General features: G+C 41.5%; 1 protein-coding gene across 1 annotated transcript; it reads left to right on the top strand.

The window, feature by feature from the left end:
- The first annotated feature begins 1,695 nt into the window (after positions 1-1,695).
- NIPAL1 (NIPA like domain containing 1) lies at positions 1,696-18,708 on the top strand. Its single transcript, XM_069457448.1, has 6 exons — positions 1,696-2,166; positions 8,179-8,445; positions 11,021-11,077; positions 12,207-12,297; positions 13,972-14,132; positions 14,636-18,708. Exons 1-6 carry the CDS (start codon positions 2,121-2,123, stop codon positions 15,253-15,255), a joined length of 1,242 nt encoding a protein of 413 aa, XP_069313549.1. The 5' UTR covers positions 1,696-2,120; the 3' UTR covers positions 15,256-18,708.
- The last annotated feature ends 3,982 nt before the right edge of the window (positions 18,709-22,690 follow it).

Below are 22,690 nucleotides of genomic sequence, written 5' to 3'. Positions count from 1 at the left end.
CACAATTCTACCCCTGGGAGTTGTGTACTTACCAGGGTACCATCATTCTATGGTAACTGAAATTACAAGACCCCTCAAATTATTTTGCATTATAAAATAAATAAATTCCTTAATATTATGTCTGAATTTGACTGACCTTGAAAACAAATGGAATTTTGATCTCTCAAAATTCAGTTTTTCAAAAAAATTAACCTCAAAGTGACATTTTTATAGTTTTTCTTTTTAATATCAAGTTACCAAATAGCTTAAGAACAAACACTGAAGCCAGACTTTTTTGGTTAGCATCTCAGTTCTCCACTTACTAGCTTTGTGTCCATAGGCAAGTTAATTAATTTCTGTATGCCTTCCTTTCCCAGGTGTAAAGTGAGGATAATAGTATCTACCTCACAGAATTTTCATGAAGATTTAAAAAGCAAATATATATGTATATATATATAAAGTGTTTATAATAGTTCTTGCCACATAGTAAATGCTGTATGTGTCTGTTAAATAAATAAGTAATAAATACCTTAGATCACATTTACTATCATCAACAATCTATGTATGATGAAGGCAAAATTTCAAATTTAGTGTCCAAGGAAAACGTTTAAAAAGAAATCCAAGTTTTAAGGATCGTTAATCCAAATGTGGCATAAATTTCCCTGCCTTTCAACTTTAACCTATTTCCCTGCCCATGCCATTCCTTCTCAGCAAAGCCATCCACATGTAAAAGTGTGTGCCTTAGATTGCTATGTTGACTAATCCGTTCTTAACTCTTCTTTCATCAGCCCAAGAACAAGAAAAGCAAGATTGAGGCCTCTGCCATGAAATTCTTAGGTAATAAAATTAATAGCACTGTTCATGACTACCTAGAGCAAAGGCTAGGTGAACAGAGGAGAGAATTTTCCTTCAGTGCTTCAGTGCCAGAGCACAAAGGCACCCCCATTCTCCCCAGTGAGGGTTTGAGCAGGAATTGTGCCCACTTCTTGTGGCATAAATGCCTGCTATCAAGCTTCCCAACCTTGGTTAGCTCACTTAGCCTCACTCCCTGCCTCTATTCCCTCCTCTGTAAACTGGGAGTTAATACACTACGCTGTTTGAATGAATTAATACATAAAGTAGGCCGGGCGCGGTGGCTCACGCCTGTAATCCTAGCACTCTGGGAGGCCCAGACGGGAGGATCGCTGGAGGTCAGGAGTTCGAGACCAGCCTGAGCAAGAGCAAGACCCGTCTCTACTAAAAATAGAAAGAGAAAAAGAAAGAAAGAAAAGAAAAATTAGCCGGGCATGGTGGCGCATGGCTGTAGTCCCAGCTACTCGGGAGGCTGAGGCAGGAGGATCGCTGGAGTCCAGGAGTTTGAGGCTGCTGTGAACTAGGCTGACGCCACAGCACTCTGGCCGGGCTGACAGAGCAAGACTCTGTCTCAAAAAACAAAACACAACATAAAGTACCTGCTAGCTATTGTTATTTTGTGGGATTAGGTCCTTTCGGTCTGGGCATTGCTTTTCCCTTAAGAGTGTATTTTAAATAACCGTACGACCCAGAAAACGGGGCGGGGTGGGGAGAATTGCTTGCTGGTTGGCTGCGGGATGGGGGGCGGATGTAGGGGGCGTGGAGGGACAGCAGAAGCTGATGACAGACAGAGGGCAAAGTCTGCTCTCAGCCCCCAGCATAAACTTTCCCGTGATATTAAGCGCAGAACCCGTCAGTGGTCAGCGCTTCCGCACACACCAGCGGAGCCCGAGTCCAGCACGGGACCTTCCGACCCGCAAGAGCCAGGGCGACTCTCGGCACAGCCCCTGCCCCGCCGCATCCCCGGCGTCGCGTGGATTCCCCCGCGCTCCGAGCGACGCCGCCGCCCTGCGAGACGCGTCTGCATTTCCGCAGGGGCAGCCGCTCCCCCGCAGTCACGGAGCCACGCTCGGCGCCAAAGCCCCGCAGCGCCCCCAGTCGCGCCCAAGCCCCGGGGCGGCGGGGGCGTGGCTCGCGCGGAGACCACGCCCGGCCGTCCCCATTGGCTGAGGCCGCCCCGGGGGCGGAGCCAGGGCGCTCCACTCCGGGACCCCGCGGCGCCGCCCGAGCGCAGGTGCCTGGGGAGGCGCTGCCCCGCCGGGTGAGCCCGGGAAGCCCCGTCGGGGGCCATGGGGGCACAGGTGAGGCTGCCGCCCGGAGAGCCCTGTCGGGAAGGTGAGTGTCTGCCCGAGCCGAGGGACCTGGCGACTGGGAGGCGCAGGGACTGGGGAGGGCGGTGCCGGGTACTCGTGGGGACTCGGCACAGATAAAACCCACTCTCAGCGCCTCGTGCTTGCGATGACTCCTCCAGCCGGTCGGTCTGTCTGTCACCGGGTACTTACGGGTGCCTGGGCCGTTCCGGACTCCGGGAATTCCGAGTCCCACGAGGCAGCCGTGACCGCCGCTGGGTCCGGGCGGCCGAGTGCAAGCTCCGCGCGATTGCGGACCGGGACGTTCCGGATGCCGCGGGATGACTCGACTCCCAGGCCCGTGAGACGGGACACGTTTCCTGTGACTCAGTCTCACCCCGGAGCGCGCCGCCGACGTCACCCGGTGGGCTCCGCGACGGTGGGGGCGACACGTCCGGGCCGCCCGCGTCTCTCTCCGTCCTCGGAGGCGGGAACGTCTCCAGCCACCGGCCCGTCTGACCCGCGGCGCAGTCGCTTCTTGGCTGCTCACGGCGGCGCCGTTGGGGAGAGGAAATGGGGGACGGGGCTGTCGCTGCGCCCAGGCTGGGATTTCGGCGCCGCCCCTCGCCTGTGGCCGGGCGTGCGCGATGCCGAGGGTCCCTGCAGTCAATCAGAAGGCGCGTGTGAGCGGGACAAGGTGGGGAAAGGGGCTGTATCAATGGAAATGATGTGGGGAAATGATGACGAGGAAAGCAGATTTTTAATTTACCTGATAATGTAAAGAGGCGGGCAATGAGCGGCATGGCAAGAACTATCTGATCTTTACAAAGTTGCTGGCAACTTCTGTGGTTCTCTCTCCTCTTGGCTCCTCCAGTTTATTCCCTGATGGAGAGAGTAAAAAAGTCAGTGAACTTGTCAAAACTATGCCAGCAAGGGAGAGAAGGGACACAAAAAAGAGGAAATGCCTGAACAATTCAAAAACTATTCAAATACAGATTTTTTTAAGGCAGCTGTATCTAGGAATTATATCCTGTGATAGGTTATGTGCCCTTTTTTCTAAATAATTTCTAAACCACTAAGTCACACTGTTACTAACACACTCACCCTTGTTTACCCAAGGATCTATAAGGAAGGAGGGTGTGTGAATCACACCCACTTGTTTGAACTTCTGGATATTTTTCCTGCTTTGCTCATGCATTTAGTTCCAACAAGACATATTCAAGCTCAAGGCTCAATACCTGTGATCAGGTAGAAATTGTGTGGAAAGCTGGTGAGAAAGACTTAGAAATCAGAATGCATATTATCAGTAGTGGAAAGAGATCGGACTTTGGCATCAGACAGTCTTCTCAGTTGCAACTTAGCCTCCTTCAGCCCGAATAATTCCTACAGTTTACAGTCGTGTGTGAGGTGCAGGTGGGATGACATTGGAGGCACACAGTTCAGAGTCTGACATGGAGTAAACAAAAACTCAATTTTTCATTTATTCATTCAAGTAACAAGAGTCCCAGGTGCCAACCACTCGCCTAAGTGCTAGGATAGAGGTATTTGCAAGACAGTCTGGTCCTAGACTCTAGGACTAGGTCCCCGGTCTCGTGTTTACTGTCTGGATGGCAAATAATATGCAAGGAACAAATTTAAAAGGTCATTACAGTAGTGGCAAGTGTCATGGGTAATGTATTGAGGGTGATGGGGAAGCTAGATTGGGTACTCAAAGAAAAGGTCCCTTAGAGAAACCGATGTTCTAGCTGAGACTCAAATGACCAGGAGTCCGTCATGAGGTCTGAGGATAGAACATTCCAACTGAACTTCCATGAAGTCCAAATGAATTCCATACTTGGTTTTGACTTTGAAAACCATGGATGCTTCAAAAGACCTTCTAAGCCAAGATTATCTAAAAAAAATTTTTAAACACATATGAAGTTTGTTATAAAATCATTAAGTAAGCTGTACAAGGATGTTTATTTGATTGAGAGTATTAAGTGGGGGATATGACAGAAATGCCCCTTTCAATTGGGAAGGTAGCGAAGGCCTCTCAAAGAAGGGGACATTTGAATGAGAAGGAGCTAGCTAGGCCAGCCAGCACTCTGTAACAGGCTAAGTAACAGCTACTTTTTTGGGTTTTTTTGGTTTTTTTTTTTTTTTTTTTGAGACAGAGTCTCACTCTGTTGCCCAGGCTAGAGTGAGTGCCGTGGCATCAGCCTAGCTCACAGCAACCTCAAACTCCTGAGCTCAAGGGATCCTCCTGTCTCAGCCTCCCGAGTAGCTGGGACTACAGGCATGTGCCACCATGCCCGGCTAATTTTTTCTGTATATATTTTTAGCTGTCCATATAATTTCTTTCTATTTTTAGTAGAGATGGGGTCTCGCTCTTGCTCAGGCTGGTCTTGAACTCCTGAGCTCAAACGATCCGCCCACCTCGGCCTCCCAGAGTGCTAGGATTACAGGCGTGAGCCACCGCGCCCGGCCACAGCTACTTTTTAAAAAAAGCTTTAAGTGAGAAGGAACATAGTCTATCAAAGGAACAGAAGAAATAGCAATAGTAAGGAATGAGATTAAACAGATAGCTAGAGGCAAGATTCCACAGGGCCTTGTATACCTTGGTGGGGATTTTGGATTTTTCCTGAATGCAAAGGGAAGCCCTTGTAGAATTTTGGAAGGAGGAATGATAAAATCAGATCTACTTTTCCAAAGGCTCATTTTAGCTGATCTTGCCCGAGCTACTCTTTAACCACATCTCATACCATCTCCCCTCTGTCACCACAGCCGTCACAGTTCCTTGCACCCCTCAACACATTCCCTCCGCAGGGTTTCTGCTTTTATGGCTACTGGAAAGGCTTTTCCGTTTAATCCTGTTTAAAAATATTCCTTGATGCTGTTTTTGCTGCTTGCCATGGCACTGTATTGTTATTATATTGTTATTTGTACATTTGTTTATTTTCCTTCCTCCCACTAGAATATAAGAGAGCAGGAATTTTGTAGCATTGTGTGTATCCCTAGCTTCTAGAAAATGCCCGACAGCAGACACTGAAATATTTGTTGAATGAATGAATGAAAGGACAACTAGTGTTGTTTTAGAGGTGCATGATGCAATGCGACATCAGAGATGAGCCAGTTTCAGAGCATGTATAGCTTTAAAGTTCAGGGTTAGTTAGAAGTTGAGGTTTTGTTATCATTGAGATGAAAGAGGAGTGATATAATCTGATTCACACTGGCTGGTGTTTGGAGAATAAACTGTAGTGGACATAAAGAGATCTCATTCAGTTCCTATGCTAATACGAATAGGCAGGTGTATTATACATTGCTTAGGTATCTATAGACAGCTGAGGATCGACTGATTTGGACAAGGTTCAGCTGGGTATCTTCTGCTTCAGACTACTTGTCCAGCTGGTCTTGGCTCCTTCATGTGAGATGAGCTCAGAACTGCTCCATGTATTTTCATCCTAGGGCTCAGACTGAAGGGGCAGCAGCTCCTCGGGAAATTGCAGAGAATCGCAAGAGTATAAACCCAACCACATACGCGTATTTGAAGTCTATCCTTATGTCACCTTTGCTGATGTTCCATTGGCCACCAAGTCACTTCCAGCCCGACGTCAGGGGAAGAACCTTTGCAATCACTGACTTCTAGAAACCAGATATTCTATTCCATGTAATAAACTGCACAATTTGAATTATTATTCTCTATAGGCAAATAGTAGTAGACAAATTATTTAAAGCATTTAAAAACCCCACAAAGCTGAACTATTATGTAAAGATATAATCACGTAGAGAAAATCATGTTTTTAAATCAAAGGAATGATAAAAAGAAAATCAGGATAGTTGTTACCCCTGAAGGGTGATATTTTATTTCTTCATTTAGGTGGTTGAGACCTTGGTGTATATGCAATTATTTTTCTTTATGACTGACATGTATTTCCTAAATATTCATTACTCAATATTTAGAACAATTAATAACAACATCAAAGAAGTAATAAATGTTCCCTGCTGGCAGGAGTATAAATTGGTACTGTTGAAATGAAAAATGATGAATATAATACATTTTTTTCTATGTTGAATAAAGCCTGGATTACACTCCCTGGGTAATTATTCTGCTTACCTGGCTCTTGAGAAGCCAAGTCTGATTTGAGATATCTTTGAGTCTTCTAACACACATCCAAGTCCCTGGCACACACCCATCTCCTGCACCATGTCTGGCCTTCTCTAGGCCACTCCTTACCCACCAAGCCACCATTCCTGCCCTCCCTGCCTCTGCCAAACAGGTTCCCAAAACATAAAACAATTTAAGTTCTAAGGTCAATAGCCATATAAGACTTTTATTATTTTCCTGCCATAAAACTTGCAGCATTCATGCCCCCCACCTACAACGAGAACCTGCCAAATGCAACAGAGATTATTTGCACTCCCTTTTCACCCTCTGCCCCCACCCCCCCTAAAACGTCGGAAGCATTTTGCTATGTCAACAGCTTAGAAGGAATATTGTTTCACTGGAATGAGAGCCACCCACGCTGATTGCAGAGATGAAGTTTTGGAATGGTTATGTTAACTACGTAGTAAATGACATGAATGCAGCCATGGAATTCACTGGAAAGTCAGGTCAGATGTTTTCTCGGGAGTGAATGTAATCAGAATTCTTACTAACAGAAACATATGCAATCACTTTCCATTCTTGGGGCCTAGATGAGATGAACAATGTTTGGAACAAGATTACTAAGGACTGGCTTGCTTGAAAAGTTGGAGTAGTTCTTATTAAAACAGCCTGCCTGAAAATTCCCCTGTATGATAGGAAATCCCTGAAATAATAGAATTCTCCTTGGAATATTTAGAAGTTTGACTCAAAATTTATTCTATATCTCTGAAACAAAGTTGGTTCATTTTCAAATTACAGAGATAAATGAAATAGTCATGAAAACCTTGAATTCAGTTATTTTATTATTTTCCAGATATGAACTTTGTGGTTGTTTCTTAACTCTGTGGTAAAATTCAGATGGCTTCATAATGCTTTGTCAGATATATATAGATCCACTTATGGAAGTTTTGTTGCTAAGACATCATTTAGTCAAACTGCTCTTTGTTCATATGCCTTAAGATTTTTAAAATGTAAAACCAGTTTTTCAATTGAATTCTCAAATTGTATCTGATTAACTTTCCTTTACATTTTTTGTTTAGGGTAATTCGTATTTGCCTTTTTAAAATGGAAAAGATGAGAAGACAGAACATCTTGTCATAATGTCACCTTGTTGGTAGCTTTTCAAGTGGAGAACAAATTATAAAAATTTCTTATGTAGCATAAAATGATACTATTTTGTGTTTAGCCTCAAAATTCCAAAGCACTTATAATAACGGGCCTGGTTCAGTGGTTTACATGCTTATATTTGAATCTTATTCTTTGAAGCCTATGGATATTTAATTCATTTTTCTGTAGTTTCTGTTTTATTTAGGAGAAGGTAAATTAATAGACCTGAAAAATAATTTTCTTCAGGGAAAGTGATACAGAAAACTAAACTCACTTTAAAAGATATTTTCTGAAATGCACAATTCATACCCCACCAGTAGGTTGGCTAGGTTTCCCGTACTCTGGTGATTTCTAGAGCTACGAGGTTGCCGTGCCCTCTTCCTACACTCAGGCCTCCTGATCCCTGCTTTCCAGGAGACAGGCTGATAATGCGAAGGAGTGAAGTGGTCGTGTGCGGCTGTGATGAATTGCTGAGCACAAGCCAGGTCTAAAGGGTTCCTTGCTCCTCTAGCAGGTTGCTGTTTTGCTGGAACAAAGACCCAAGTATTGCTAGATCTTCCAACTCAGAAGAGGAATCCAAGCCTTCATGTGAAATCTCTCATTTTTAAATGATGACAACTAAACGATTTAAAATCATTTTCAGGAACCTGTGCAAGCCAAGCTGAAAATGTCTTACAGGCCTGTGGCCCACCTGTTAGGCACTTCTCTGCGTACAATAATACGGTGTTTCAGTACCGTCCACTCAAGGCTCTGTTTCCAGCAGAAAGTGTGTAAGCACGAACACCTCTCCCGTTCATTCTTAACATTTCCCTCTTTCCTTTTTTCCAGGCTACGTGCTGTCTCTGGTCTGTCCGAACTCCTCCCGGGCATGGTGTGAGATCACAAATGTGTCACAGCTGCTGGCTTCCCCTGTCCTCTACACTGGCCTGGGTTCCAGCACAACCAACTTGAGCGTTTCAACTAATGTAGAAAACAAATACAGTCTTTATGTGGGCTTAGTACTGGCAGTAAGTTCCAGTATTTTTATTGGCTCCAGCTTCATACTGAAGAAGAAGGGCCTCTTGCAACTGGCCGAAAAGGGCTTTACCAGAGCTGGTGAGTAACACATGCAACTAGTGAATTCAGGTTTCTAACTGCAGAAGTAATGCTAATGAAAGTCCATGATGCTACACTAATACTAATTTACTGTCTCTATCTTAGCCTCAGTCTCCTTGACGGAGCCAGCTGCACCTCCCACGGCCTCAGACCTCCTGCATAGACTGTCCCCTGCTACCTCTCCAGCTTCCTCCTGTACTTTCCTCCATTCACCTACTTTTCTCTCATTCCTGGAACAGGCCTAGTTCTTTCCTACCCCAACGTCTTTTCCCTTTGCCTGGAACTCTCTTCTCCCTGCCCTTCGTTGGGCCGACTCATCCTGACTTCGGTTTGAATATCATGGTCCCAGAAAGGCCCGTCCTCTCTGGGCAGATCTCCTGACCCACCCCCTGTCATTTCCTACCATTGCACTCACAGTTTTCTTCACTGAATCTAGAATAATTTGCATTTGTACATTTATTATATTTACTTGTTGCCAACAGGTTTACTTGTTTATTGATAGTAGCTTCACAAGAACAGGAACCTTCCCTGGCACAGTGTTTGACACCCAATAAATGTGTGTGAAATCAATAAATGGAAACCAATAGAATTAGGCTACCATTTATAGTGACATTTCAGATGCTGAGTAGCTCTCTTTGACTATCCTTCACGAACCATGAATTTTCTATTTTTATCAAGTATAATATCATAAGACCTAAATATTTTTCTAAGGTCCATATGGAAAAATAAGTGACTATAAATTATGCAAACAATTTTATAAAAGAGTGCTATTGAGGGATGATTTGCACTATCATACAATAAAACATACTATATTGCTATATTAATTAAGACAATTTGATACTGGCATTAAAGCAGACAAAAGATAATTTAAAACTTATATTAAGTGGACCCAGGTACATATAACAATTTAATATATGATTTTTAAAAGTGACATTTCAAACCAGTGGAGAGAGGACGAGTTATTTGATTGAAAGTATTGACACAATTGGAAAAAAATTGGAGAAGAAAAATGTGAAAGTTCTACTTAATAACGTTCAGCAAAATAAATTCCAGATAGTTTAGAGTTAAATTTAAAATAAAATAATTTTTATAAAAACCTAAAAGAAGACTTTTCTAAGCATAAAGGTAAAGGAGGAATCTATTTTATATAAAGGAAGAGATTGGATTGACCAAAAAAAAAATCCTGTATGGAAACAGCTGAGGCCGGGCGCAGTGGCTCACGCCTGTAATCCTAGCACTCTGGGAGGCCGAGGCGGGTGGATTGCTCAAGGTCAGGAGTTCAAGACCAGCCTGAGCAAAAGCAAGACCCCGTCTCTACTAAAAATAGAAAGAAATTATCTGGCCAACTAAAATATATATAGAAAAAATTAGCTGGGCATGGTGGCGCATGCCTGTAGTCCCAGCTACTCGGGAGGCTGAGGCAGTAGAATCGTGTAAGCCCAGGAGTTTGAGGTTGCTGTGAGCTAGGCTGATGCCACGGCACTCACTCTAGCCCGGGCAACAAAGTGAGACTCTGTCTCAAAAAAAAAAAAAAAGGAAACAGCTGAAACTAAAAAATAAATGATACATTGGGGTAAAATGATGAAATATATGATAAAGGGCAGTTAAGTTCCATAATATGTAAAGAGTGACTGCAGTCAATAAGAAAAAGATTAGTACTCCAACAGAAAATAGACAAAGCATGGAAACAAGAAACTCACAAAATAAAAGATGCAAATAGCCAATAACATATGTAGGTAAATATTGTTTTGCTAGTACCCAAAGAGATACCCACTATACAGTAATAAAGTCAAGTATTGTAGTATGATTCTAATTTAGTTATTTGCAAATTTTGTAAGGAAAAAATTCTAAATAAACATAGTTAACTACTTTGCAAAATAATCTTCACAGCTTATATATCCTGTCTAGTTTAATTATAGCAAAATCATCTGGGTGAAATTCAGGGGATTAAGTATATTAAAATTGATGAGAAAATTTGATTTTCTATAGCAAACATATAGCAATGACTTAAGGTCACAGATTACAGTAGTGGGAATATAACTCCTTGAATACCTTAGGAGAGCTTTTTGTCCTTTTCAGTAGACTAGACAGAAACTCAGTTTCATCATGCCAGGTAGAGGTAGAGTCCATCTGCCGGATGCTCCTTATTCTCTGACTGACAAATCCAAAAATCTCAAAATCTCTTATGTCAACCATCTTCTTCCCTTTATGATCCTCATTAGGTACCAATGTAATTTATGATTTTCTGTCTTTAATTTTAAGCATGGCTGAACAAATGTATCTAGAGTTTATAATAGTCTATTTCCATACCTCTGACTGACATAAGCACAGTGACGCTGATGATTAAATTTCCTACAAATTAAAAAAAAACTTTCTATAGAAATCAAAGGTGGGCCTGGTGACATAATAAAAAGCTTTAGAAGATTTTGGAAATGGCCAAGTAAATAAGCTAAAAGACTTTAGATGTACTGACTTGATTTTTCCAACTGTAATCCAGTACCTTTCCTCGAAGTCAATTCTGCAAACATGCTTCCTCCAGTTTAGAACTTAATTTTTATTTTTGATATTTTCCTAGGACACGGTGGACATTCTTATCTGAAGGAATGGCTCTGGTGGGCAGGATTACTGTCAAGTAAGTTCCTAATACTGACAGTAGAGTTTGCTTGGAAAATGAAAAATAGATTATGGGGAATTTTTCAAGCATACATTAGAGATTAGGTAAGTGACAATCAAATAGTACTTTAATCACGAAGTCAGTGTTTCCCTGGAAAGACATCTATGAAGATAAAAATATAAATAATATAAAGTATTCAAGGAAAGCATAATATTCTAAGAAAACCACCCTGGCTCTTTTTATGACAGCAGTTTCCAAATTGTTCTGTAAGTTTAGATTTGTTTTATGATGTTTTCATAATGCCGGTGACTCCTGCAGATCTGGGGGGATGTAGCGTAGCAGCCAGAGAAAAGGAGAAAGTATACTGGGGTTCCTTATCTCCCTACAATAAGCATTTGCTCGGTGTAGTTTGCCAGTATGAAAATACTACATTCTGTGGCTAAGTGTCCAGTTGTGATCTGTGAGAATAATTTGGCCCCAGTACAAGAGCACAGCTCTCGGAAGGATTTCCCTCACTCTGGAAGTTATCTGCTTCCACTCTCTCTCATGGAAGGCTAGAGTTTCTCAGATAAGAAAAAGACTACATGCAGGAGCAGCGCATCATTATGACTTTAAAACAGCTGCTTGGATCTCCTTAAGCTACTGAAAGACTGTTCCTCGCCTGTAGATCACCTGCAATTCAGAGATGCCTGACTTCGTGGGCCTGTAGTAGGCATTTCTGGCTGTCCCCTACCTAGACACCAGATCTCTACGAAGTATTCTAATTTTACAAGTTGGTTTTGGTTGTTGATGGTAATTTGCAAAACAGTAGGTATTCTTGAGCAAATGGAATAATTCTCTGCTTACTACAAAGCTACCTCTACTAGATTTCATCCGTGTGACCAAATATGTTTTCAGTACTGAAATAACTAAAAATCTCTATTGAAAGTCATTGAAAATGTATATTCATCTGTCACCACTGCCCGTATTAGTTGAGTTTGTCTCACCAGGAGTTACAGTTTATCTTCATCCCAAATTACAGCATTCCTTTTAGCTAGATATTTCAGTGTCTTTTGGATAAAAGTCCACTGCTTTGCAAGAGTCATTTGTTTTTCTCTTCTTCCAGATAAGTCTAACTGTTATGTCAATACTTCTGCTTGCTTTCTAGTGGGGGCAGGAGAGGCTGTGAATTTCGCTGCGTATGCTTTTGCACCTGCCACCTTGGTCACCCCGCTGGGTGCGCTGAGTGTTCTCATAAGGTACGTGTTAGATGACATGCGTGGATTCCGTAGGTATTTTAGTACCAAAGTCAACTTAAACCATAAGAAACATACTGCTAAGTATACCTCAAAACAGCAACAAATATCTAGATCAGCCTGGGCTCTGAGAAGACCCCAAATCATTTCTGAGACTCCTGAGAAGCTTTGGACAAGTCACTTAACCTCAGTTTCCTCATTTGTAAAATGGGAACAATATTTTTTTCTTGTCTAAAAAGCAAATCACAAAACTAACTTGAGAAGACTGCAAAATCGATAGCAGTAGAAATGGGAAATAGATTGTCATAGTATTATTATTTAGAAAACCTATGACAAAGTGAGCTTGGTTTCCTGGTAACATAAGGTAATTGTGTGTTGTATTTGGGACGATTCAATGACACCTAGCAGATTTTTATCTCTCACCTGAACAAATTGCCAAAGTCCTTTTAATTCTGTCTATTGTCACGGTGTTTAATGACCATAGTTATCAGAGGACTTTAAAAAGCATAGTGCTTAGGTTAAATTTCAAGTCTCACTAAAATTCCTGCATTGTCTGCTGGATACTTCTGTTTGGAGACCCAGTAGCTTCTTTTGGTTCTGGACACAGGAATAATTTTCCTATTTCATTTAATATGGATTTTTTTCTGAGTCGGTCTTTATTATGATCCCAAACAAATGTGTTCAATGAGCCCATGAACTCTTTTATGCTAAGCTGCCATTTTGGGTTTTTTTTTTTTTTTCTGTCTTTTTCTTGTCCATTCATTATCAACCTCTAGTAGAAAGCTTATGATTGGGCCTACCTATTTCTCTTTATTTTCTTGGTAGGATTGTTGTGAGAACTAAATGAGTAATACACATTAAGCACTTAAACACTCGTCTACGCAATGAGCAGTAGGAGTATTTTCACCGAGGCTGCAGTGCTAAAAGCGGCCACATGAGGGCAACTCTAGGAAAGCACCTGGTAATCGATCATAGTCTTGGGAGCAGATGGGCACTGATACTGTGCTCCTGGGAACACCGGGGCATTAGAGGAAGGAGGCTGGTGTGCGGGAGCTAGAGCCGGCCTACTGGTGGAGCAGCAGGATGGTATGCTCTGGCGTCCATGGCAGTGCCAACCTGTAGCTTCCTGAGACCACGGCAGTAGAAGCATTAGGAACATACGATAGGTGGAAATATCAGGCCAGTAGCAGGTACCAAGGAATTATTTCAATAGTTTGACCATCTGTATGGTTGTAGTGGTGTGAACTAGCTGAATATCAGCCCTTAGCAGAGAAATTCCTTTTTAGGAAGATATCTTTCTTTGAAACTTCCGTGGGCACACATACTCTAAACGTATCATGCCTGTAAGATGTAAAAGATCTTCCATTTTGCTTAGCTTTACAGGAGAAGGTGGGGGAATTGAAAATGAATTGAGAGAGACCTCTTGGAAGGTCGTGGGAAGATTACAGGGACATGGAATGTCTAGCAGAGCTCTTCAGACATAAAAGCGATGAAGCAGATTTGAGTGACAGTCAGTTCTGAGTTTCAGACTAATCCCGGTGTTTCGGTGTCACACAGCATATTCTAGTCCGCTCATTGGTATACAAGGTGTCACATGCCACAGTGGGACTTCTGAGCTGCCACGGGGTCAAAAGGTAATTGAACCATAGTGATTTTATTTTTTTTCTCTCCCAACAGTGCAATACTGTCTTCTTATTTTTTAAATGAGCACTTGAACATTCATGGGAAAATTGGCTGCATATTAAGTATATTGGGGTCAACTGTGATGGTCATCCATGCCCCACAGGAAGAGGAAGTCACGTCTTTGCATGAAATGGAAATGAAATTGAGAGACCCAGGTCTGTGATTGAACTTAAAGAAACACTCAAATTCTGTTCTACTTTCTCTCCTCATCAAATGATATTTGTGATAATAGGCTTCCTACAAGCCTAGCTGTGGGTTGTGAGACACAGTAAGTTTTGATGGAGTATTACAGGTCTCCTAAAAAGATGACAGAGCTTATTTTTATGTTCATGCTTCCCCTCTACATAATGAAAGGGAAAGATGGGGATTGTAGAGGGAAAGGACTTATATTCAAACCCAAGTCTTTGCTACTCTCTCCCTCTGAAAATAAAAAGTTAATCCAAAAACACTTGCCCTGCCTCGGAGTATTCTTGGTGAGATTCAAATGATTGTGAAAGTAAAATATTGAGAACTATACAATAGAATGTTGTTGCTTTTAATTTAATCTCACTTCTATTTCTAAAACACCTCTGCTCTTAAACTCATGACTAACAAGATTGCAGAAAGGCATGATCCTGTTAGCATTTTCTGAAGTCTGATTCTTTTCTCTTCGTAACAGGATTTATTTCCTTTGCTGTGATCGTAATTGTGATCTCCTTGGTGCTGATTTTGATTGTGGCTCCCAAGAAAGGAGAGACCAATATATTGGTCTACATTTCGATCTGTTCTTTGATTGGAGCATTTTCAGTTTCTTCTGTCAAAGGCCTGGGGATTGCCATTAAGGAACTATTGGAATGGAAGCCGGTTTACAAGCATCCCCTGGTCTTTGTTTTGCTGGCTGTGCTTGTGCTTTCAGTGACTACGCAGATTAACTATCTCAACAAGGCACTGGACACCTTCAATACGTCTCTCGTGACCCCCATCTACTACGTGTTCTTCACATCCATGGTTGTGACCTGCTCTGCCATCTTGTTCCAAGAGTGGTACAGTATGGACGCTGGAGACATCATTGGAACCCTGAGTGGGTTCTTCACTATTATCAACGGCATCTTCCTTCTACATGCTTTCAAAAATACTGACATTACCTGGAGCGAGCTGACATCCACGGCTAAGAAAGAAGTCCTCTCTCTGAATGGCAATGAGAACAATTATGTGTTACTAGAGAACATGGAGTGTTCAACCCCCGGAAACAATGATGATGTTACCTTGTTTAGCAGAACTGATGATCAAAGTCTCTAGAAACCCTGAACTTTAACCAATACGAGACACTGGGAGAGGAGAAGGAATGCTTGCTTTATGGAAGAACTGCTAGGGAAGTTAGCATTTTTAAAGTTCTGGCTAATAATTTAGATGTGAGACCAAGTAAAAATGCCTTCATTGTGGCCATCAAATTTGAAAATCGAGTTTTGATTGTCCTCTAGAAGACATCTGCTTCTTGTCATTTCTGCAAACTTTGAAATATTCCCTAACCCCACCAAAAGTCAAAGAGTTATGCGTGTCTCAGAATAATCTTTCTTCTGGCCACAATATATGTGACTCTGCCATGTGGCTCTTCATTTCTTTGGTGGCTGTTTTAGACTCATGGTAATTCATAGACATAGATAAGGTCAACAGCGTTCTGATAAGCAGACTATCGGTCACCATTCTCTGAGTCATAATTTCAAATTATTAGAACTGAGAAGTGAGATCACTGGTGCTTTGTCCTCCCTTCTGTAGCTTCCTTCTTTTAAAACTAGATAGCTAAGGGGTAAAGTGTTGAAGAAAAAAAACAGGCCTGCTTTGGAAATCTATTCCTTAGTGGGCCAGAATACACAAGACGCACCTACCCGTGAAGCGCTTACGGATTGCAATTTATTGACATACCATAGGAGTTTATTACCAATTACAGAAGGGAGAATGGAGGAAGGAGAAAAACGCTTTGGACCTCAGGTAAAGGAAACATTTTTTTTTTCCCCGTTTCACAAACACACAAGGGATTGTGTTCTCAGGTTCCTTTAACTCAGACCTGGATGACATAAGACAAAATGGAGTTTCTGGAGAAGTCCAAATGAATTCAGCTTTGGAGGTACTTATATTCATATTGTTCCTTTCTTTTACTGTTATCCTAAAGGTTATTTTTCTTGTCGATGTAGAGATTTTTATAAAATAATTGCTATGTTATTTCAGGGTTATTTTAGTTTAATTTTTCTCAAGTGTTTTAAAGGGAGTTTTTAAACCCACTAAAGCATAGGTTTTCTACAGACTGGAAATGAGAAAAATCTTTGTGAAAAATCTGAATCAAATCATTATAGTTCTCTAAAAATTTGGTATTTTCACCCTTATTAAGAAAATTACTTATTAACCTTTAGTTACCTTTAAAAATAGGTATATCCTACCACAGTGGTAGATTGTCTTTTTCTGTTAAATTTCATCCTGTTTTTCATACAGCTTTATTGATAAGCGTTTTTAGGAAAATAGAAAGTTAACTTCCTGTAAAACAAAATATTAGGACCAGGGGCTACAATAGGAAAATACCTTTGGCACATTAAAACTTTCATAAAATTTTCCAATCTCATTTCAAATGCATAGCAGGAATAACATTTTTGGTGGTCTTTAATGTTTATGGACAGATTCCCTATCACTTATTGATTTTATAGAAAATAAATTGGCTATCTTATTTCTAAATTAAATTTATATTCCCAAAAACCAAAAATCCTAACCAAAAAGTTGTCATTTAAAAAAACAAAACACAAAAGTTTCAGGTTGACTAGATTTTTTTCTGCTGTGACATCAAATGTTTTTAGTTTTTAGTTTCTAAGCTAGCTCAGGACTACCCAGGGTAATAACAGTAAATTCTATTATTCAGAATTCTATTAAACTGACATCAGCATTTCCCCAGTTCTACTGAACTATAACTGATGTTCACAGTGACAATCTGAGATGGCTGCAAAGCCCTACAGTGCCTTTGTAGTCTCTTTCAGAATATTTTACTGGGTTGGTTTTGTTTTTTAGTACAGGGTTTCACTCTGTCACCCACGCTGGGCAGCGTGATTACTGGTCACTACAGCCCAAGCTTGTGGGCTCGAACAATCCTACTGCCTCAGCCTCCCAAGTAACTAGGACTATAGGCACACATCACCATGCCCAGCTAATTGTTTAAAATTTTTTTGTAGAGATGGGGTCTTGCTATATTGCCCAGGCTCGTCTCAAGCTCTTGGCCTCAAGCAATTCTCCTGCGTCAGCCTCTCAAAGTGCTGGGATTACGGGCATGAGCTTCTGTGCACAGCCTAGCATAGTTTAGTGTTGAGTGCAATTCAGTGCATTGTAAATTTTTGAAAATTAATAATGCATGGGAGATCCGTGGGTTTATACCTCAGGTCTAATACATGTTTACTTCGTTGATTGCTGTTTCACTTTACTTATATATCAGATATATAAGCTATGAACACAAGTTTATAGGAAAAGTATCTTCTGAAAAGGTAACGTTTGAAAATTGTAGATATTCTTTTAATGTTTTTCTTTTTAGTATTGAGAACTCTTATCAATTTCTCTAGAACACCTTCCTGGTGTGGAATTAAAGGCATTTTTCTTGACATCCAACCTAAGACTGTGGTGGTTTCCTGCTCTAACGAATTTAAGGTTCAGACATTTCTGAAGTGTCACCTGTTACAAAGCTTTGGCCTTGGTATATTGTGCCCAGGAGGGAGGGTCCTGGAACACAAGGATCAATGTGTACCCTGGATTGGAAAATGAACTAGTGTTGACATATATGCCCAGGAGGAAGACTGAGAAAGATTTAACGAGCTGAAGTATGTTGATAAACAATATTTGAAAAATTCTATATATAAAAATTACTGGTGGGCACATGCATTAAAAAAACAAATTGCCATTGCAAATCTAACACTAAAAATTATTTCCCAAACAGGAAGGTATTGTCTAAGGAAGAATAAAATGCTGGATCCTTATATTCAGACTAGCTATGTTAGTCTTAAGCAGTCGTTTATGTGTGTGTGTGTGTATATGTATGTATTTTTTTAGGTACTTTGTTATCACATAGATATCTTAAGATTTATTATGTGAATATCTGCACACATCTTTAAGGATTACAAAGTTGTGCTTACACAGGACAAATGGAAAGCTTTTCTTCTGTAAAGATAACAATTTCGTTTGATTTCTTGACTTACAATTTTATTCTTAGGTCAATGGTGAATGATGTTATTGTTCAGACTGGAGAATGTTTATAAAACTGTTTATATTTAGCAGCATGAAATAAACACCTGTTTTTAAAAGTATTGCATTAAATACATGGAAAGCACCTTGTATCATGTCTGATATGTAATAGGCACTTAATAAAATGTAGGTCTCTTTGAATCAACATTTTAATTCTTACAATCTTATTACTAGACAAATAAGGATCATTGGGTGCCAGTTTGCATACATTCTTTACCTTTTCTCAATTTCTGTCATATTAGCTCCTTTTCAGTAATCCAGGTGAAAGTGAGTTCCATCATTATATTGTCTCAACACCAATACAAAATTATTCCAACAAAAATATTTTTCTTAATAAAACCAGAAAAAACTAAATGCTAATTTTCACCTTCCAACAAAACTTGGTGGAAAGATAATTTATGAATGTATGTGAAATGTTTTCAAATACTTTTGGATAACTGTTCACAAAATTTTATATTTTTCAAATGTTTACAAATACTGTTCATTTTAGAAAGCTGACAAATTTTAATGTTTCTGTATATTTTTCATTTGCAATAAAACGGTTTAATATGCTTTTGAGTTCAATTTTTAGTTTATAGAAGTTAAGCATGTGCACTCGCAAAAATATTCCCATTTTGTTTTGAGATTTACAAGTTTCAAAGTCTGAAAAAATCTACAAAATCTGACATTAATTTTGCTGTCTCATTTCCCCTGAAATTGAAATTTGTCTTTAGAAGGCAGCTCTCCACAAAACCGTCTCCCATGTAACTGATTTGGCACCAGAACAAAAGAAACTGTCTCATCCTTTAGTAATTTTATTCAACAAGATAGGAACTCAAAGCAGTCAGTATAATAATATCTCCCTTTAGTTCAGTCATTTTAAAAAGTATTATAAAAATATTTGGTACCATGCTTTACAAGCCCTCAGTGAATTTCCTTCTAGCCCCGTGGAACCACAGCTTTCCCTGTTTTGATTTGGACGTGTGTTTGAGAACAACTCCCTCAGTTGTTTCCAGTTCATAGAAATGCAAGGGATCTCTCCCTTACCTGTGCCCGAGTCCCACCATTTTATAAATGAAGAAACATGCTATTCCTTATCAGACAGTTAGGGCCAGAATGAGGCCCAACCTCCAAGCCTCCCAACACCCCAGACTGCTCAATGCATGGAATGTAGACATATTTCGGGGGGCTTGGTGGAGTTTGCTGTGCAGAACAACACACCCACAGCTGACTTAGGACAAACTACAGTTTTCCTCAGCAAGCCGTGCATGTGTGTACCTAACATTTCCGCACACTGCTGTGGCTTAAAAGAAACCTCTAAGAGGTAAGCTTAGGTTACAAAGATTCTTAAAATTTTACCTGAACAAATGAGCAACATTTTCCCATTAGAAGCTTTGATTGGTTGCAAAAACACAAAAATTTTGAGAGCACAGGCTACCTGAACCACTCTTTTTTTCTCCCTTTAGTTACGAATCATGAAAAACCTTTTTTCTTAAGGAAAACTGAACCTCTATAAATGCCATTAGTTTAGGAGGATGGGAGGAAACTCTGACTTAGAAGGCAGTTTAGTTTTTATATGGAGAACTGCTGTGGGCGTGGCGGGGGCGGGAAGGGCGTGTCCCCAAATCTCTGCAGGCCAAGCTCTTCCCAGGAGCTGCCGCGTTATCGTCTGCTCCAGAACATTCCCCCCAGCCACAGGGTCTTGGTCAGCCTTCAGGAGACGGGTCTCACACCAGTGTTCTCCCCGGGGACGCTAGATAGAGCACAGTGAGGTCTCCTTCACACCCAGCCACGTGGAGGCCCAGCAGCTCCTCGGCCATCTGGGGGGAAGCACTTAGGCAAGGTTGGTTTTGGAGACAAGGGACGTGTACTCTGATCACCTTCTTCCCAGAATTCCCTGGCACGTTCTGGCTTCTGGGATCCAGGCGGTAACTCCCGACTGTTGGTAAACACCAGGGAACCCATCCCGGCTGCAGAGCTTGTGGACTGCTTTGCGAATGCCTCCTATAGTGCCCACCCACCACAGAAACCAGGTACAGGGTCCAAGCAGTGATGCTAATTCAGCTGACACTCCTTGGTCTCTATGGAGAAAGCCTCTAGATCACCCCTAGAATGGATCCTGGGTAATGATATGTGGCTATTCCCTGAGTTAAACACCCAGAAAATAAATTCAAGGACGTCCCATAGCTTCAACCCAACAAAACAGATTGTTTGGTAGACCAGGAATGCGCAAAACAGCCTCTCCCACTCAGAAGGCCTCTCTGTCACTGTTAGTGTTTGCCTTTTTTGTCACTACTAATATTGATTGCATCGTATCACCAAAAGAGTTTTAAATAAAATTGTACTTCAGTAAAAGAGGCCTCCCTTCTCCTTAACCCATGGAACTATAAAGCTGGGTTAGAATGGGCAAGGCTGGGAAGACACAGAAAATAAATTCCTGTGGGTAGAATGCAATGTGGCTTTATTTACTGTTGGTACCTTACTTCAACCTAATTCCTTCTGAGTAGTCTTGCATGCACAGGAAAAGGCAAGGCATTCTGCCGGTTTTGAGAATGTGCTTTTAGGATCACAGGATATAAATTTAGGTAACACAGCGATTTGGTCTTTTCAGCAAATACTGAAGCAGACACTCAGCAGAGAGAGGCTGCTGGATTGATAATGACGCCTCACTGTGGGAACCAAACTGGTTTGGAACCAGACAGACTTAAGGAACTCAATGCAATTCAGGCTACACACAACAGGCCTGCCCACTTCTTACGGAGAGGCACCTGCTGATTGAAGATTAGCCTGCAGCTAAAAGGAAAAATAAAAAGTGCAGAGGAACTGGTCAAACGAGATCAAGTGCTATACTATTAATATTTGTTTTGCTGTGCAGTGTGGAGTGGCGGGGGCTGGGGGAAGCAGGTACCCACAGTGTGAACACACAATCTACTCTCACAGTGTCTGAACAACTCACAGTCCAACAGAGTGAAGGGTAACCACTTCCATCGAACACGTCTGCGTGTCTAGTGCCTCGAAAGGTGACAACTTCATAATCATGAATGAGAACATAAAGGGTGGGATGCAAAATATGTAGCTAAACAGAAACGTATTCAATTTTGTTACCAGATAAGAAAATAAGGCTGATTTCAGGCAGAATTAAACTCACCTGACTTTCGTTTCTGTCCTCAACCAGCGGACTCCACACGATAACAAATCCCCTTGTAAAATATTTGAAGCTCTGGCTCTTTCCTGAGGTTGCATGGAATGCTGCGTGCAGCGTGGCCCCCTGGAGAGATATACAATGTGGGATTCTACCGGTTTGTCAGCACCTTCAATATTTTGCTCCAGAGACCCGGTATTGCTGAATTCAAGTGAGGAGAAGTTGCAAGCTCCCCGCTGGGCCCCTGGCCCTGTGTACCACAGCACTGTATTCCCTCTGCTCTCCTTAGCCTGGACTCCATAGTTACCCGGGTGGCTGACACAACCGCTTTTAACCCTGTGTGTCAGCAAACTAGCAGGGAGCCTAGCTAGTGCACGTGACAAGTTAACTAGGGATGGCCTGTTGAAACGCTCTTTGTCATCAAGCATTGATGGAGTATCTGTCTCCCTGTGTTCCACTTTCTAATAAACCTCACAAGAAGCCTCCACCCAGAATAAACGTATCTATACGTCCGTAAAGTATCTTTCTAGTGCAATGATTTCTGGCTCTGGCCGCACGTTCCCTTCACCTGCAGAGGGTTTTAAAAAACTACCACGCCTCGTAATTCACCCAGACCGATTAACTAGAACACCTGAGGTGGGGTCAGGGCAGCAATATTTGTTAAGATCTCCCCAGATGATTTGAATACGCAGCTAGGGTTGAAAACCACAGATCTAATCTAAGAAATCACCTATGATAGGTCACATCCCAATTTCAGAGCTGTTAAAAAAAAAAAAGTGCTGAACTATAGTATAGACATTCTGTGGTTGTGGTTGTTCTCAATTTCTTAGAGTTCAACGATCTCTGAAATAAGGTATATAATCTACTCCCTCTTTCCCCCAACAACCATCATCGCTACACTTTCTTGAAAACCGTAGGTAATTTTACAATGTCATTGTTAATACACCTGCAATGTTTGCATGACAATTGAAATAGGATATTTTTATATTAGCATGAGCTGCCATAACACAGTGCCATAGGCTGGGTGGCTTAAACAATAGAAATTTATTTCTCACAGTACTGGAGGCTGGAAGTGCAACATCGGGGTGTCGGCAAGATCAGGTTCTGGTGAGGGCTCCCTTCCTGGCTTGCAGATGGCCACCTCCTTGCTCTCACATGGGGGAGAGAGAGCGAGACAGGGAGTAGCACGCTTTCTGGTATCTTTTCTTAGAGGACACTAATCCCGTCATGAGGACTCCACCCTCAGGACCTTATATAACCCTAATCACCTCCCAAAGGCCCCATCTCAAATATCATCACATTGAGTGTTAGGGCTTCAACATATCAATTTGGTAGGAAGAGGAC

This window comes from Eulemur rufifrons, chromosome 24 (genome assembly GCF_041146395.1).
Source record: "Eulemur rufifrons isolate Redbay chromosome 24, OSU_ERuf_1, whole genome shotgun sequence".
Lineage (NCBI taxonomy): Eukaryota > Metazoa > Chordata > Mammalia > Primates > Lemuridae > Eulemur > Eulemur rufifrons.
This window is presented reverse-complemented; position numbering and strand designations above follow the sequence as displayed.